Source organism: Electrona antarctica (assembly GCF_951216825.1).
Source record: "Electrona antarctica genome assembly, chromosome: 1".
Taxonomy (NCBI): Eukaryota; Metazoa; Chordata; class Actinopteri; order Myctophiformes; family Myctophidae; genus Electrona; species Electrona antarctica.
The window spans coordinates 62,133,447-62,149,015 of record NC_136806.1 but is presented as its reverse complement, the minus strand read 5'-3'; the positions used below and the strand labels follow the sequence as shown (position 1 = coordinate 62,149,015).

General features: G+C 44.6%; 1 protein-coding gene across 1 annotated transcript in view; it reads left to right on the top strand.

The window, feature by feature from the left end:
- Positions 1–15,569, top strand: part of LOC306930321 (glutamate receptor 1-like) — a gene marked incomplete at its 3' end in the record, with an annotated part of 123,627 nt that overhangs the window by 48,367 nt on the left and 59,691 nt on the right. Inside the window, 1 exon segment of the mRNA XM_079511226.1 lies at positions 10,232–10,416. Coding sequence (XP_079367352.1) covers positions 10,232–10,416 — 185 coding nt within the window.

The following is a 15,569-nucleotide window of genomic DNA, read 5'->3' as shown; positions in this document are numbered from 1 at the left end:
CCTGCAGCATGACGTTAAAGCACTCGTCCTTATAGGAGAAACACCTGAAGCATGACGTTAAAGCACTCGTCCTTATAGGAGAAACACCTGAAGCATGACGTTAAAGGACTCGTCCTTATAGGAGAAACACCTGAAGCATGACGTTAAAGCACTCGTCCTTATAGGAGAAACACCTGCAGCATGACGTTAAAGCACTCGTCCTTATAGGAGAAACACCTGAAGCATGACGTTAAAGCACTCGTCCTTAGGGGAAACACCTGAAGCATGACGTTAAAGCACTCGTCCTTATAGGAGAAACACCTGAAGCATGACGTTAAAGCACTCGTCCTTATAGGAGAAACACCTGAAGCATGACGTTAAAGCACTCGTCCTTAGGGGAAACACCTGAAGCATGACGTTAAAGGACTCGTCCTTAGGAGAAACACCTGAAGCATGACGTTAAAGCACTCGTCCTTATAGGAGAAACACCTGCAGCATGACGTTAAAGCACTCGTCCTTAGGGGAAACACCTGAAGCATGACGTTAAAGGACTCGTCCTTATAAGAGAAACACCTGAAGCATGACGTTAAAGCACTCGTTCTTATAGGAGAAATACCTGAAGCATGACGTTAAAGCACTCGTCCTTATAGGAGAAACACCTGAAGCATGACGTTAAAGCACTCGTTCTTATAGGAGAAACACCTGAAGCATGACGTTAAAGCACTCGTCCTTATAGGAGAAAGACCTGAAGCATGACGTTAAAGGACTCGTCCTTATAGGAGAAACACCTGCAGCATGACGTTAAAGGACTCGTCCTTATAGGAGAAACACCTGCAGCATGACGTTAAAGGACTCATCCTTAGGAGAAACACCTGAAGCATGACGTTAAAGCACTCGTCCTTATAGGAGAAACACCTGAAGCATGACGTTAAAGAAAAATGAAGAAAGGGAACTAAGTATATGATGTAAGGACAGGCCAAAGTGAAGGACAGTTCCTTCTGATGAAATATGATAATAAGCATATCCATGATAATCCATGATAATCTGCCACCAGCTCTCTGTTCATGATTGAAATGTGTTGCTCCAACACTCAGAGATGTCTGTGATGAAAAACAATCATTAATTCAGGGTCCGTTTGACTTGAAACTTTGCACATTCCCATGACTAGCTCGAGGAAGAAATGCCACCCTTGTCACATCAGAATATTAAGAATCAGCTTTCTTATCACATCACAGGTTTACAAAGTGGGTGAAATTTGTTTTTGTGTTTAGTTCCCTTCGTATTGTTATTTCCATAAGAAAAAAGGAGAAGAAGGTCGAGAAGAAGTGGGAAAGGAGATCAAACAACAAAAACAAGAAACAAAACGATCTACATATTTAAACCTGAAATACCTGAGATAAGATATTAGGTGATAGCCTATTAAACCTATAATAAACGATATTCAGAAAATGTGTTTTGTTTACTTCCACATTTGTATTTTAGAAGGTAATAAGCTGGTGCTCGGGTGTGTTGCCGTTGGCCAAAAGGGTATACTTATGGTGGCCAGATTCCATTATGATATTATTCTCCCAGCTCCTTTCAATTCCATTCATCTTCTAAACCAGGGGTTCTCAACGTTTTTGGCCGGGGACCCCCGGAAATGCTTTGGCAATGTCTCGGGACCCCCGCCCCGCCCCCTCCCGACCCCCAATATAAATTGACTTCTACAATAACCTTAAACCATTTTGGGCGGGAAGCCCTTTTGGTGTTTTAAGCATTGTTATAATTTAGCTATTGAAAAATAGCAGATCTACAAGCTCATAGCGCGCCACCGAGTGGCGCGCTACGAGCTTGTAGGTCTGCTATTTTTGAAAAATCGTGATTTTTTTTTTTTTTTTTTTTTTGAAAATAATTTGGGGACCCCCTAAAATAATTTGGCGACCCCCCGAGGGGTCGCGACCCACGGGTTGAGAACCCCTGTTCTAAACCTACACATTCTCAGTTCTCACTCTCACAGTTTTATTGTAGTGGCGAGGTGGCTCGACAGCTTACCGTGCGGAACTGTATACGATTAAAACTAAAACTAAGACTAAATAAATTACGTCAACAGATACAAACTAGACTCAAATGTTGGTGAGGGACTAGTGGAGATCCAGTAGAACTAAAAGTCAAGTTATTTGCTTGGTTGGTTGCGTTCGGGTGTTGCACTCTGAAAATAGCAGATCTACAAGCTCACAGCGCCTCGCATGCCACAAAGTGTAAAATCAACTGTATATTTACTGCCCCATCTGACTCCGCCAGATGGGGCAGCAGAGAGTGTACACTGGGTGTACTCCCCATCTGGCGGAGTCAGGTTAGCTTCCGCGTGCAGTGCCACTCAAAGTGACTACTGGGTTTGGCTGCTGGATGCAAGGGGTTGGGCTACTATGTCTGGCAGGGGTGATATGTCCCGCATACATTGTGCGGCAGCACTTGTGGAGCTCTCCATGGTGCTGAAACAAGAATCAGACACGGCAATGTCTCTCCTGCATGGTCCCCAGTCCCCACTGGCCTTACGCATGGAAATAATCGACCGCCCACTGTGTTCCCATGCATGTCATCGATTTCATGGCTCCCATTTAAATCTGTTAGTGCCAAGGACTACGATTATTCGCCCGCGAGAAGCACCGAACGAGAGCGTGGCAACATGAAACGGCCCATAGGTTTGCGTGTATGCCTTTCCAGATAATGCATTTCAATACTGTATTTTACCTGCTAAATATGCAGCCCTATACAGGATCATTTCCTCCCCCACTCCGCTGCCATGTTACTGTGGTCTCACATGTATTTACAACTCCTTTAGACACACAGGCCTCCTTTTCCACCAGGGTTGAACCGGCCCCGGTTCTTAGTCCATGAGCCAGAGCCCCCGAAATTGGAACATTATGAATTGAGTGATCAAGAGCATACCTAAATATAGGATCAATACAAGTAAATTAATATATGATAGACCCTTCCACAGGAGTAATATTAGGTATTAACCCATTTTGACCTGAGATCAGATTCTAAAAATGTCTTCTACATCCTGACAGTTTTCTGAAAAAGCTATGTTTCTATGTCAGTCGTTCTTCGATTTTTCAAAAATAGCAGATCTACAAGCTCGTAGCGCGCCACTCGGTGGCGCGCTATGAGCTTGTAGATCTGCTATTTTTCAATAGCTAAAGCATAACATAATGCTAACACCAAAAGGGGTTCCCGCCCAAAATAGGTTAATATATGATAACCCCTCCACAGGAGTAATATTAGGCATTAATAGTCGAATACCAAAAATCAGCATCGGTAAATGCCCTAATGAGGTTGTTGCAATGCAGACTTGTGCTTTGGAATGCCCTAGTGTGTTATGCTCTGCCATTTGTGGGCATGTCATACTAGTCGACCATTCGGCGGATTTAGGAACAGATTAGGTAAAATAGCAGACCCGACAAGCAGTCGCAACGCATCGTAACGCCTTGTGAGATTCCTGTTGGGCGGCTATACGGACCTGAGGAATGTGATTGGTTTTGCGTCCACCAGTGGCGGTCGGTGCGTGTCACGGTATAACGGCTTACAATCACACATTGTGATTCAAGAGACAGAATCAATGTGTTCTCTAATTGCCTCTTTGTTTCCTGTGTCGGCGTGAATATTCAGCCCATTGGCTGGCAAAGATATCACGGCGCATTAGCAGCCTATCAAATGAGTGCTACGAGGGGAGTGGGGCTGCGTGTAATTGGTGCCGGCCGGGAGGATGTAAATCTGACTGTGATCATGATGCCATATCCCAGGGGTTCTCAACACGTGGGTCGCGACCCCTTGGGGGGTCGCCAAATTATTTTAGGGGGTCCCCAAATTATTTTCAAAAAATAAATTAAAAAAAAAGATTTTTTTTAAAATTTTATTTTCACGATTTTTCAAAAATAGCAGACCTACAAGCTCGTAGCGCGCCACTCGGTGGCGCGCTATGAGCTTGTAGATCTGCTATTTTTCAATTGCTAAATTATAACAATGCTTAAAACACCAAAAGGGGTTCCCGCCCAAAATGGTTTAAGGTTATTGTAGCAGTCAATTTATATTGGGGGTCGGGAGGGGGCGGGGCGGGGGTCCCGAGACGTTGCCAAAGCATTTTCGGGGGTCCCCGGACAAAAACGTTGAGAACCCCTGCCATATTCTACCAGCACGCACAACCTGATTATCAGTGGTGGGAAAAAGTACTCAATAGTAAAAAGTATCAATACTGCAATATAGAAATACTCTGTTACTAAGTAAAAGTCCTGAAGTAGAAAGTATTCGTTATGCAGACTGTCCCATTTCATGTTTTCAAATGTATATGAAAGCAAAAGAATACAACCGCACACCGTGTATTTGCTCGGTACGTGAGTATTTTCTTATTTAATGAAGCAACGTTTCGGTCCCTCTGGACCTTCCTCAGGCAAGGTGTTTTCAAATGTGCAGTTTAATCTGGTAAATACACAGACGTATCTGGTCAGTTTCTGTCTGTGTAACACACCCAATCCTCAGCACGTCATGGGCATGTCTCATGTTAGACTGACCAAATCAATAAACATACCGCACAGTTTTCAATGAAATAACAACACAATGTACCTGGTAAATACACAGACGTATCTGGTCAGTTTCTGTCTGTGTAACACACCCAATCCTCAGCACGTCTATAACAGAATTAACAGTGTGACCAAGAGCATGTTTTTAGAACAACTAGTATTCATCACAGTATCACAGTAAACATACAGACTCTTGTTGAAAATATAGTGTGCTGAGGAACACATCTTACCATGGGCATGTCTCATGTTAGACTGACACCACTCTAAACGTGGACACCAGTGTTATTCAATGAGGCGCCGCCCACTAACCAATAAGAAACGTCATTACTGATGGAGCAAGTGGAACCCACTAAACTCTGTTACACTCCCCCCTGCTGAATTCCACTTGCCAAAAAAAACAAAAATCTGACCAGAGGTGAAACAGATAAACAAACAGGGACCAGGAACATAACTCCAACATCAATACCATGTACAAAGAAACATATTTTGAGCATCCCATACAGTACAGTCACAGTCACAAAGCCCAGTCCAAAGACCATTCTTCACAAGAATCAGTGTCAAAAGAGGATTGACAAACCCCCTATCTCACATAGGAATAACATGCCTGTTACATGTCATTTACACATGTGACTGCGACGTGGCTCAAAAAGTGAAACAAAAACTCAACCAAAAGAAAAACAAAATACATCTCACAGAATAAACCTTTCAACCTAACCTACAGGTACTGTATTCTCCTGATGCATCATCTCAATAAGTCGCTTCACTGGTCGAAACACTCTACCAGCTCTAGACCTGTGCTTACTCAAAGGCCCCCTGCCCCCAACTAAAGCAGCTTTGGGGTGTGGGGCGGGGATGGGGGCAATGGGACACGGGACATGGGGCATGGAAGCATGAGTGTGGGCCGTGCATGACTTATCATCACTGCAGTCGGGCTCCTCACTGTTTAGCTCAGGGGCGGATTCACCAGGATCCCCAGATATCTGTTTTTCAAATGTTTCAAACCTATATTCCACACGTGTCACATTTCTATCTCGAGATTCTTTTGAAAATAGCAGATCTAACAAGCTCACAATGTGTCACATCGCGACACATCGTGAGCTTGTTAGATGGGCCACTTGCGGATGGCCGAAGTGAAGTGGTTAATGCATGTTTTGTAATAATAATCAAACCTATAGTAAGTCAAGTTTTCAAATGAATGTAGTGGAGTAAAAGTACAATATGTGCCTCTGAAATGTAGTGGAGTAGAAGTAGAAGTAGAAGTGGCAAATGGAAATACTCAAGTAAAGTACAGTACAGTACTTAATTAACCCATTTTGGGCGGGAACCCCTTTTGGTGTTTTAAACATTCTGTTACAATTTAGCTATTGAAAAATAGCAGATCTGCAAGCTCATAGCGCGCCACCGAGTGGCGCGCCACGAGCTTGTAGGTCTGCTATTTTTGAAAAATCGTAAAAAATGTGGCGCACATCTTTGAATATATATTCTTTCAAAGTGAATGTTTTTAACTCGGGTCTAAATGGGTTATGGAAACACAGTTAGTAACTTTCCAGTTTCCACCACTGCACTGATTATGTGTCAGGCGGGTGTTGATAGGGAAGGCAGGATTGTTCAGCCCAACTGCTGTAAGAGCAGTGATAACTCACCTGTACACACCTGTGGGCCTAATGAACTGTCTACAACTCCCATGCACTTGGATTTTCATTCTGACGGATATGTTAACCCATTTTGGACTGAGGTCGATTAAAAAAAAACATTTGTCTGAAAACCCCATGTTTCTATGTCAGCGGTGCTCAACCTTTTTCATGTCAAGGACCCCCAGAATTATCCCTATTGGGCCCCCGGACCCCCATCTCAAAATATGTAGTTCCAGGGACCTCCCCAGAAGCCAATATTTTAGTTTTAAAAATGTTCGCTCTGAAATATATATTCAAAGATTTGCACCACATTTTTACGATTTTTCAAAAAATAGCAGACCTACAAGCTCGTAGCGCGGCACTCGGTGCCGCGCTATGAGCTTGTAGATCTGCTATTTTTCAATAGCTAAAGCATAACATAATGCTTAAAACACCAGAAGGGGTTCCCCGCCCAAAATGGATTAATCAGATACAGATCTGCAGGGTTTCTGTGGGAGGAGAGCTGTTTGGGTTGTTGTGCGCTGCTGTGTTCATTTGTCTTTGAGCACGTACGGTAATGGCACTGTGCACGCTCTGAAGCCAGCCGTTTGTTCATGTCCCATGTTGTGGAAAGAAATTGCTTTATGTAAAGTCTTAGGCCTCACTCAGGACCTTTAAAACATTGATGCATGCTTGTTGTATGAATGTTGTGAGTGTCATGGCCGCCCCAATGCATTTCCAATGGAAGTCACATGGTTTGTAGTCCACATTTTGGACTACAAGCGGTTGTATGGCTTTCGGCTGTGTTTCGACTGCGCCCCTCCCCCTCATACAACACAAATGTTGTGTCAAACCATGTGACTCCCATTGGAAATGCATTGGGCCAAGCTGTGTCACACCCTTTGTATACAACAAGCATACAGCAATCTGTTGCGACCGTGTGAGTGAGGCCTAAGGCCTCACTCAGACCTTTAAAACATTGATGCATGCTTGTTGTATGAATGTCGTGAGTGTCATGGCCGCCCCAATGCATTTCCAATGGAAGTCACATGGTTTGTAGTCCACATTTTGGACTACAAGCTGTTGTATGGCTTTCGGCTGTGTTTCGACTGCGCCCCTCCCCTTCATACAACACAAATGTTGTGTCAAACCATGTGACTCCCATTGGAAATGCATTGGGGCAAGCTGTGTCACACCCTTTGTATACAACAAGCATACAGCAATCTGTTGCGACCGTGTGAGTGAGGCCTAAGGCCTCACTCAGACCTTTAAAACATTGATGCATGCTTGTTGTATGAATGTCGTGAGTGTCATGGCCGCCCCAATGCATTTCCAATGGAAGTCACATGGTTTGTAGTCCACATTTTGGACTACAAGCTGTTGTATGGCTTTCGGCTGTGTTTCGACTGCGCCCCTCCCCTTCATACAACACAAATGTTGTGTCAAACCATGTGACTCCCATTGGAAATGCATTGGGGCAAGCTGTGTCACACCCTTTGTATACAACAAGCATACAGCAATAACGTGTTCCTTCCACGCGCTACGTCCAACCAGGGAAACTCCCCCCTGTCAGGTGTAAAGGAGCAGCTTGGACACTCAGGCATGAAGGAAGCATGAGTTCAAGTCCGTTGCTCTCCCCATGTCCCCCATATATGGGGACTAGGTTGGCGGAGGGTGTGTAGAGCCCAGGATCACATTAGATAATTGACACAGGGGTGAAAAATGGGTTACAAAATCATGGGATACATTTTTGTTGTGTCAATACTGCAATGTAGAAATACTCTGTTACAAGTAAAAATCAGGAATTCATAATGTACTGCAAACGTATTGGCTTCTAAATGTACTTTAGAGTAGCCTACTAAAAGTACTAATTGTGCATATTGTCGCATTTAAAGTTTTCAAATGTATATAATAATCTTTTGAAAATAGCAGATCTACAAGCTTGTAGATCGGCTGCTTTCAAATTTGCCGAAATGTATATAGGGCTGACGTGGTTAATGTATGTTTCCGTAATAATAATCCAAATCTACAAAGAAACTATAGTCACTAAAGTCTTCATATAAATGTAGTGGAGTAAAAGACCAATATTTGCCTCTGAGATGTAGTGGAGTAGAAGTAAAAGTATTGGAAATACTCAAGTAAAGTACAAATACCTCAAAATTGTACTTAAGTACAGCACTTGAGTGTAAATAAATGTACTTTACACCACTGGTTGTGAGCCGTGTTCATTTATCTTTTAACGCCTAGGCCTCACTCACACGGTCGCTGCAGATTGCTCTGTGCTTGCTGTATACAAAGGGTGTGACACAGCTTGCCCCAATGCATTTCCAATGGGAGTCACATGGTCTGACACAACATTGTGTTGTATGAGGGGGAGGGGCGCAGTCGAAACACAGCCGAAAGCCATACAACAGCTTGTAGTCCAAAATGTAGTCCTCAAACCATGTGACTTCCATTGGAAATGCATTGAGGCGGCCATGACACTCACAGCATTCATACAGCAAGCATGCAGCAATGCATTAAAGGTCTGAGTGAGGCCATACAGTAATAGAACTATGCTGCTGTCCCTGCATGTTGTGGAAAGAAATTGCTTTATGTAAAGTCATACCGACGAGTCATCCATAACTTGGTGGTCACGTTAAGATGGCAACTCTGTAAACAGTTCACCGGCTTATACGGTTAAGGCCTCACTCAGACCTTTACTGCATTGCTGTATGCTTGTTGGATGAATGTTGTGTAGTGTCATGGCCGCCCCAATGCATTTCCAATGGGAGTCGCGTGGTTTGACACAACATTGTGTTGTATGAGGGGGAGGGGCGCAGTCGAAACACAGCCGAAAACCATGTGACTTCCATTGGAAATGCATTGGGGCGGCCATGACACTCACAACATTGACAGCGGCCATGACACTCACAACATTCACAATGCTGTAAAGGTCTGAGTGAGGCCTAACTCTTCGTTGTCATCACGTCTGATGTATTCAGGGACCCCTACTCCCCATATGGGGATCCAGTTTTGGTGCACTGCAGTAGTGAGGTTTTCGGACACTACTCCCGATATATGCAATGGACTAATGCTATTGTAGTGACAATAGAGCGTCGCAGTCCCGCCCCCTTTCATGACGACGTCAGGCCCAGGAAATAGTTCCCAATGCCTTTTTCCCATAGGCATTTCAAAACGTATTTATTTAAAGACCTTATAAGCGTCGTACAAAGCCAACTCTTGTCGTGACAAATCATGACAACAAACACAATATTTTGGACCAAACAAATAATTACAAAGAAGAAAAACAACCAAAAACAGTGTTGTAACCTGCCATTTTCTTCTTCTTTCTAATTATTTGTTCAGCCCGAAAAATTGTGTTTGTTGTCATGATTTGTCACGACAAGAGTTGGCTTTGTCCGCGGCGTAAATGTCTTTAAATAAATACTTTCTGAAAAGTAAATACTTTCTGAAAACTAGTCCCCATGGGGACTAGGTTGGTGGAGGGTGTGTAGAGGAGCCCAGGATCACATTAGATAATTGACACAGGGGTGAAAAAATGGGTTACAAAATGTCCAACATGAAGTACATATGTTCACCCGTGGCCGTGGATTCATGCGGTGCCACTCAAAGTGACTACTGGGTTGGGCTGCTGGATGCAACTTATATGCACTATGATGCACTATGTACAGTTGGAGGCCATCGATATTGTCCTTTTCTTTTTGCTGAGGTTTGCGTGATCTGCGCAAAAGGACAGTTAACCCATTTTGGGTGGGAACCCCTTTTGGTGTTTTAAACATTATGTTATAATTTAGCTATTGAAAAATAGCAGATCTACAAGCTCATAGCGCGCCACCGAGTGGCGCGCTACGAGATTGTAGGTCTGCTATTTTTGAAAAATCGTGAAAATTTTTATTTCAGAAAACTGGAGGATTTAGAAGGATTTTTTTAAATTTTGAGGTCAGGCCTAAATGGGTCAAATGATAAGGGACAATATCGGTGGCACCCAACTGTATGTCAGAAGCCGTTGATCGATGGGCTGATTTCGCCCCATGGTCCCTTGCTTCCACCTGACCCTCTGAACCCTTCTCCCCCTCCCAGGACTGTCTGTACTGCAGAAGCTTCTGGACACAGCAGCCGAGAGGAACTGGCTGGTGACCTCGGTCAACGTGGAGACGATGACGGAGGCCTCCTTCCAGAAGGTGTTCCAGGACCTGGACAAGAGGAAGGAGGGACAGATCATCATCGACTGTGAGACAGAGAGGCTCACCGGCATCCTCAAAAAGGTCAAGAAAAGCTTCCCCGCTGTCTGCTGTTGCCATGGGGTGCTATTCTTACTCGCATAATGTGCCACTCCAGCCATGCAATATACTTTACATGTTACTGCCATGGTAGTTTGATTTTTTTTTTTATCTTAGAAGAACCTTATTTTCCAGACATGACATCACACCTTTAGCCAAAATTGGAAAAAAAAAGCACATTGATTCTTCCACAAAGGCACAGTGCCAGGTTTTTGCAGGTGCTTATCAGATGAACAAAGGAGGGAGGATAGAAAAATGGGAAAACGAAGGATAAGAAAAGAGAAAGCAGTGGGTCGGCCAAGCTGTGTTTAGTCTCCTGGAGCATCAAAGGACAGGAGAGATGAATAACATGGAGCTGACTAGGGCTTTCACTTCTAGTGATTTTGACTAGTTGACTAGTTGCCTAGTTTACTAGTCGACTAGTCGTTTAACTACCTATTGTGTTAAAAATAAAAAAATAAATAAAAAAATAAAAATTTGTACATTTAAAAACTGTGTACATTGGTGACTATAACTATAATCTAGCCGATTATCAACTAGTCAACTATTACCAACGAAGGCAACTAGTGGATTTACTAGTCGACTAGTTGAATAGTCGACTATAGTAAATTAAAACAAAAAAATAGTTGCTTAACACTAGGATGTCTGAAAAAAAATCACTACTACTATGACGGCTAACGGTCAGGATGACCGTGTTTTTCGTGCTATTTGATTGGCCATTCTCTCCCCCACTCCTAATGATCTTCACACCTCTCTCTGCACCCGTTGACTCGCCATTGTCTTCTAAATGTTACATTCCAACTAATTCAAGGCAGCAGTTTCAACTCGACAGGACAACTCAAGTTATTTTTTATGTTTTATTTCAGTTTACCAAACTATAATTATAGTGACGGTGTGAGCGCTATATTGAATACCCTTGCGCAGCAAACACTGTCCGACTTTGTATTGAGCCAATAAAATAGGCTACCACACGTTATTGTATAACAGCCAGAGCCAGGCACATTGCTCAGAGTCAGACGAAATACGACATTAGTTATATATTGTCATTTTTATATAGAGGGGGAAACATCGATGTAATTAATATATATTTGATTGATTGTGCCAAAAAAAGGAAAGAGCTGTGCGTGCGTGCGTGCAAATCAGAAAAGTTTACAGACAAAGGAGTTGGGAGTTTGGGAGCGGCTAGCCTTCTATATAATGCTGCGCACATATTAGCCTATATATTTTAAAAATACCCAGCATAATTTTTGGGAAGGCTAAGCCTGGCCTAGCCTTACATACCTATGATCAATGTAATTTATATATATTTGATTTATTGTGCCAGCAGAGAGGTCCGTAGCAGCAGCACGGTTTATATATTACACCATAGGATAGATCAAGTCATGTGACGCATCACCGCCACAAATAGTGCTACAGCGTTATCTAAAATGCACTTCCGCATACCTCACCGTCAGTTACTTGGATATTTTCTCCCTCTCCACGAGAGAGGGAGAGAGAAAAAAAGAGAGCCGTGATGCGTGGAAATCAGTTCCACTGGTCGCGTGCAGAAAAGTTTACAGACAAAGAAGGACGGACAGAACTGTTCTTCTGACTGACAAAACATTTAGAAGTTCGGGACGTCTATCGGGTTGGACTGATTTCAAACACTGTCATTTTTATTTGGCATCGTGCATCGGCAAGCATTCTCGCTCCAAGGAAAGGAAATGTCGGTCGGGTCAAACAGACCATGCTATAAACTTTATTATTCCAGGATAATTGATTCATTTTTATCATCGCCACCTTACATAATTATGCTATAAAGATGGCGTGTATAGTCAACATGTATTTATATCTATTGAGCTATGCGTTTGGTTGAAACAATACGCCAGTCAGTCAACACACCATATTTCACCATATTTGTTTTTTTCCGTTTCGAGAAATAAAGTCAGACATCGTTATTTCTGCAAACCGCATATAACAAATATAACTTCAACTGTAAGAGATTTCACTACACAGGACTGGATGAATGCACTGGCTTTTATTACGAGAAGGGGATTACATTGAGAATGAATGAATGGAACATGATAAAGTCAAGAATTAATGCATTCGTATTGGCATGACGTTAGGTGCTTTGGCGCGGGCCCCAGCAGAGGCTCTGATCGGGAGCCTCGAATCGGATCCTGCCTGATGGAAGGCAGGGGCTCCGGACCCGCCCCAAAGGAAGGAGTAAAATGAATGTTTTACCTGGAAGGAACTATACAAACGACGTTGGTGAGATTCCCTCGACGAGACGGTGCCTTCGGCGAGAAGGGATCCATGGGAGAGTGAGGAAGGCCCCGCTCATAGGAGCCTCACGCTAGATGACTCGCGGGAGTTGGCTTGGAGGGGATGAAGCTGACGCTGCCAGTATGGGAGCCCTCGCGGAAGGGGCTCGTGGGAGAACGATTAGTAGGCATGGTTGGTAGGCGAATAAGCCCGATGGTTAGCGAGCCTCTGGATGGCTAGCCGGACATCGTTTGCCGGCAGAGTCTATTGGAATGAGAGTAAAGTTGATTAGCATGGCATGAATGAAACGTGAATGGGATGATTATTTCGCGGGGCAGGCGTCCTCACGATAGAGGCATCCTCACGATAGAGGATTTGATTATTTCACGAGGCATCCTCCCGACGGAGGATTTCGGAATGGTGGCTGATTGTGGCAAGATGAGATGAATATTCGCCGGCGTCCTCACGATAGAGGATTTCGATATGGTGGCGTGAATGAGGTGCGTGGAACGTGCTGAGAATGATAATTACGTGGTATTTGAGAATTTGGCAAATGGCTGGCGGATTGTGTTTACCGGGAGAATCTATTAGGTGAGAAAGAGAGGATACTCATTTCTTGGGGCATCCTGCGAGGATGAGGTGGTGGAAGGAAGCATGAATGTTAGACGTGAGCACGTTGCCTGCTGGAGAGTGAGACCTCTCGACGGAGGTTTCCGAGTGATGGTGAGACGGGACGATGGAGTGACGTGGATGTGAAGCCGCTGAGGTCAGCGGGTAGATGCGACTGTAGCGACGGGTCGATGCGAAGTTAGTAGATATAGCACCTTGATGAAGATCCATTGCGGAATCTTAACATGGAGGCATCTTTACAGTGGAGGTATGAAAGATCCGGGGGGATGAATTCTGCGAGCCTGGAGAACGCTGGGGTGAGAGAAAGACTGGACTTTGCGAGAAACTCTTAACGAGGTGTGAGCGGGGATATGTTAAATGAATGAGCAGGAACCCGGCCACCTATGGCGACCACCAGTCGATGTAGCGAGTACTGTGAAGCGCAGCGGTTGACGGGGGACCGTGAGATTAGGTTGAGCCATTTAGTAATGGAGACTGGAGATGCGTTTTACGAATAGAGAGATGAGCATGGAACGTGGGGACGGAATTAATTGAGGTCGAAGGAGATCAGTCTGCTCTGCAGATGGACCCTGCGAGACCTGGGGATCAGGTTTGTTTGACGAATACGGGGCAGACCGAGGGGAATGGTTTAACGACGTTAGGTTTCTTGGGTTATGACTAACGCAGCGGACATTGAAATCAATATTATTATTAATAATATTATGACCGACTGGCGGGAAACTATTCCGCTTGGAAAATTCCCCCCCAAAACCTGAAGTGGGAGCTTGCTGCGTTTTTTGGAGCGTTGTAACGATAGCCTGAGCTCTCTGAGCAACGGAACTGCGAATAGGTTATGGCTTATGAGCGAGTGGTTTGAGTGAAAACTGAATGCCGCTGATCTTAGGGGAGCGGGACACCTGTGGCTGCTTGGTGAAGAGACATCAACGTCGAGCTGGTTCTTACTAGGGAAATGAGTACCTGATGTCGTACTAGGGAAATGAGTACCTGATGTCGTAGATTGAAATACCAGTTGTGATGGCAGATTACGATTAGACGTTGTGTGGATGGCTGCCTATGTGTTTAGAAATTACGGTGCAGTTAGGACGTTACCGTGCATGGCTGCCTATGTTTAGGAATTACGGTGCAGTTAGGACGTTACGGTGCGTGGCTGCCTATGTGTTTAGGAATTACAGTGCAGTTAGGACGTTACGGTGCGTGGCTGCCTATGTGTTTAGGAATTACAGTGCAGTTAGGACGTTACGGTGCGAGGCTGCCTATGTGTTTAGGAATTACAGTTCAGTTAGGACGTTACGGTGCGTGGCTGCCTATGTGTTTAGGAATTACAGTGCAGTTAGGACGTTACGGTGCGAGGCTGCCTATGTGTTTAGGAATTACAGTGCAGTTAGGACGTTACGGTGCGTGGCTGCCTATGTGTTTAGGAATTACAGTTCAGTTAGGACGTTACGGTGCGTGGCTGCCTATGTGTTTAGGAATTACGGTGCAGTTAGGACGTTACGGTGCGAGGCTGCCGAGTTTAGCTGATGCAGTGCATGGCTGCCGATGAGTTTAGCTGATGCAGTGCGTGGCTGCCGATGAGTTTAGCTGATGCGGTGCGTGGCCGCCGATGAGTTTAGCTGATGCGGTGCGTGGCTGCCGATGAGTTTAGCTGATGCAGTGCGTGGCTGCCGATGAGTTTAGCTGATGCAGTGCGTGGCTGCCGATGAGTTTAGCTGATGCAGTGCGTGGCTGCCGATGAGTTTAGCTGTTGCAGTGCGTGGCTGCCGATGGGATTAGATATTGCGGTGGATGGCTGACGAGGAGTTTAGCTCGGTGGGGTCCGTGTTGAAGAAGACCGGTAGACGAATGAGGCCTGGCTGAGAACCTGACCTTCCCGGCATGCGTGAACGGTACTCGTATCCCAGATGATCGCCAAGCAGGTAGCTGGACATGGAGGAGCACAAAGCATGGAATTAGTGTGGTCGGACCGTCATAGCAGTTGAAGTGTGAGTAGAATTATTAAGACTTAATTGACACTGGAGCAGGAGAAGCAATGAAGTTGACGGGGTGAGTATGGTCATCGAGGTCGTGTTGTTAGCGCGTATGGACGGAGTAGTGTTGACTGAAGCAGTGGTAGCGTTGCGTTTGGAGTTAACGTGACCATCGTGTTGAAAGCGGAGGAGCGGTTGAAGAGGATGAAGGATCGTGTTTCATGCTGCGGTTTAGTCATGTCGTGACCATTGTGAAATGACTGAATGTGTAGCATTAACTGAAGCTGGAGTCTGACG